Genomic DNA, 1,291 nt, shown 5'->3' on the forward strand with positions numbered 1-1,291 from the left:
ACCCAAAGATACTCAGTGGTCCCCAGTCCCACAACAGACACCTTGGACACGCCCCTGGCCATTTTCTACACATTTCCATCACTGATCACATTCTGCACAGAAGCTGCTGCTCATTATCCTTACGTAACCCTATCACATATATGTTGGGTTGCTGCAGCCTTGAGATCCCATTTCCACTGCATTGACGTCACTGGCTCCCACACAGACCTCCTTCATGTTGCATGTTACTGTATAATCGCCCAAACTTTTTATTTATTATTATTTGCACCTTTTCCAGACATTAAAAGCTCCATGGTGTTCTAGTCAGGGGCTATTTGTGGACTCAAAATCTTATTAAGCGCCTAGGCTGGCTGCGGTCTGGGTCTGTGGATGTGTTCGCTGCAGGTAGGGGTGGAGGTGTTGGAGAAGACGGACTGCAGCGCGCGCGGTCACCTCGTGACTTTTGGAGGTATCCTATCCGGCCTCGCGCCCTTCTTTCTCTCCTCAAAGTCTCCTCGTTGTTTGAGGGGAAGCCAGTTATCTAAAGGCTAAAGAAAAGCAGCGGAACCATGCTGACGCTGCTGACCTCCATGTATATTGTGGTGCGGGCAATCTCCCGACAGGTGAGTTCAAGGAGGCACACAGATCACACGAGCCGCCGCGGGAATGCAATTGACCGCACGTCTTTGAACGCACCTCGGCAGAGCTTTTATTAAAATTAAAAGAACTCAGTCTGCCTATTAGTGAAAAGGCTCCATCTCTTAACCATTTACTACTGGCTGCAGTGGTTTACATAGGAATGCACCATAGGGCCCTAATTTGTTTTGCTACGTAGGCTTTTAAAAGTAAAAGTTTTAATAATTGACTCAGTAGACAATAAAGCATGCAGGTAGCTTCAACAAGAGACACATTTTCTAAAGTATTCGCTCTAATTTAAGTCAAACTGTGCTGTTTTTGACGAAGTGTTTACTACAGTAAGTCAGAGAATGTTAATTGAACAGCATCCGCTTTTTCTCTTCAGAATAAAAGTCAGCACGCAAGGCTAACCGCGTTTTGTTTTATAAATAATTCATTCTAAAATCATTCTAAAATAAGCTTGGCAATGCAAATAATGTGTTTTAAAAACTATGCCTCTGTATACTATGGAGCCCCACAACTTACATGGGTGAAAAAAGAGATGCATCGTGCGCACAAAATACTAATTTGTTCCAACAAAATATTGATTTGTTCCCACTAAATACTGATTTGTTCCCACAAAATACTGATTTGTTAGGACAAAAGACTAGTTTCTTACCATGAAATATTAATTTGT

General features: G+C 42.8%; 1 protein-coding gene across 1 annotated transcript in view; it reads left to right on the forward strand.

Moving 5' to 3' along the window:
* The first annotated feature begins 451 nt into the window (after window positions 1-451).
* Window positions 452-1,291, forward strand: part of LOC107088625 (malate dehydrogenase, cytoplasmic) — a 13,523-nt gene continuing 12,683 nt past the window's right edge. The window contains exon 1 of the mRNA XM_015380922.1: window positions 452-602. Coding sequence (XP_015236408.1) covers window positions 549-602 — 54 coding nt within the window. The 5' untranslated portion in view covers window positions 452-548. The remainder of the gene's footprint in view (window positions 603-1,291) is intronic.

The sequence above is a fragment of the Cyprinodon variegatus genome, unplaced genomic scaffold (genome assembly GCF_000732505.1).
Source record: "Cyprinodon variegatus isolate N-32 unplaced genomic scaffold, C_variegatus-1.0 Scaffold225, whole genome shotgun sequence".
Lineage (NCBI taxonomy): Eukaryota > Metazoa > Chordata > Actinopteri > Cyprinodontiformes > Cyprinodontidae > Cyprinodon > Cyprinodon variegatus.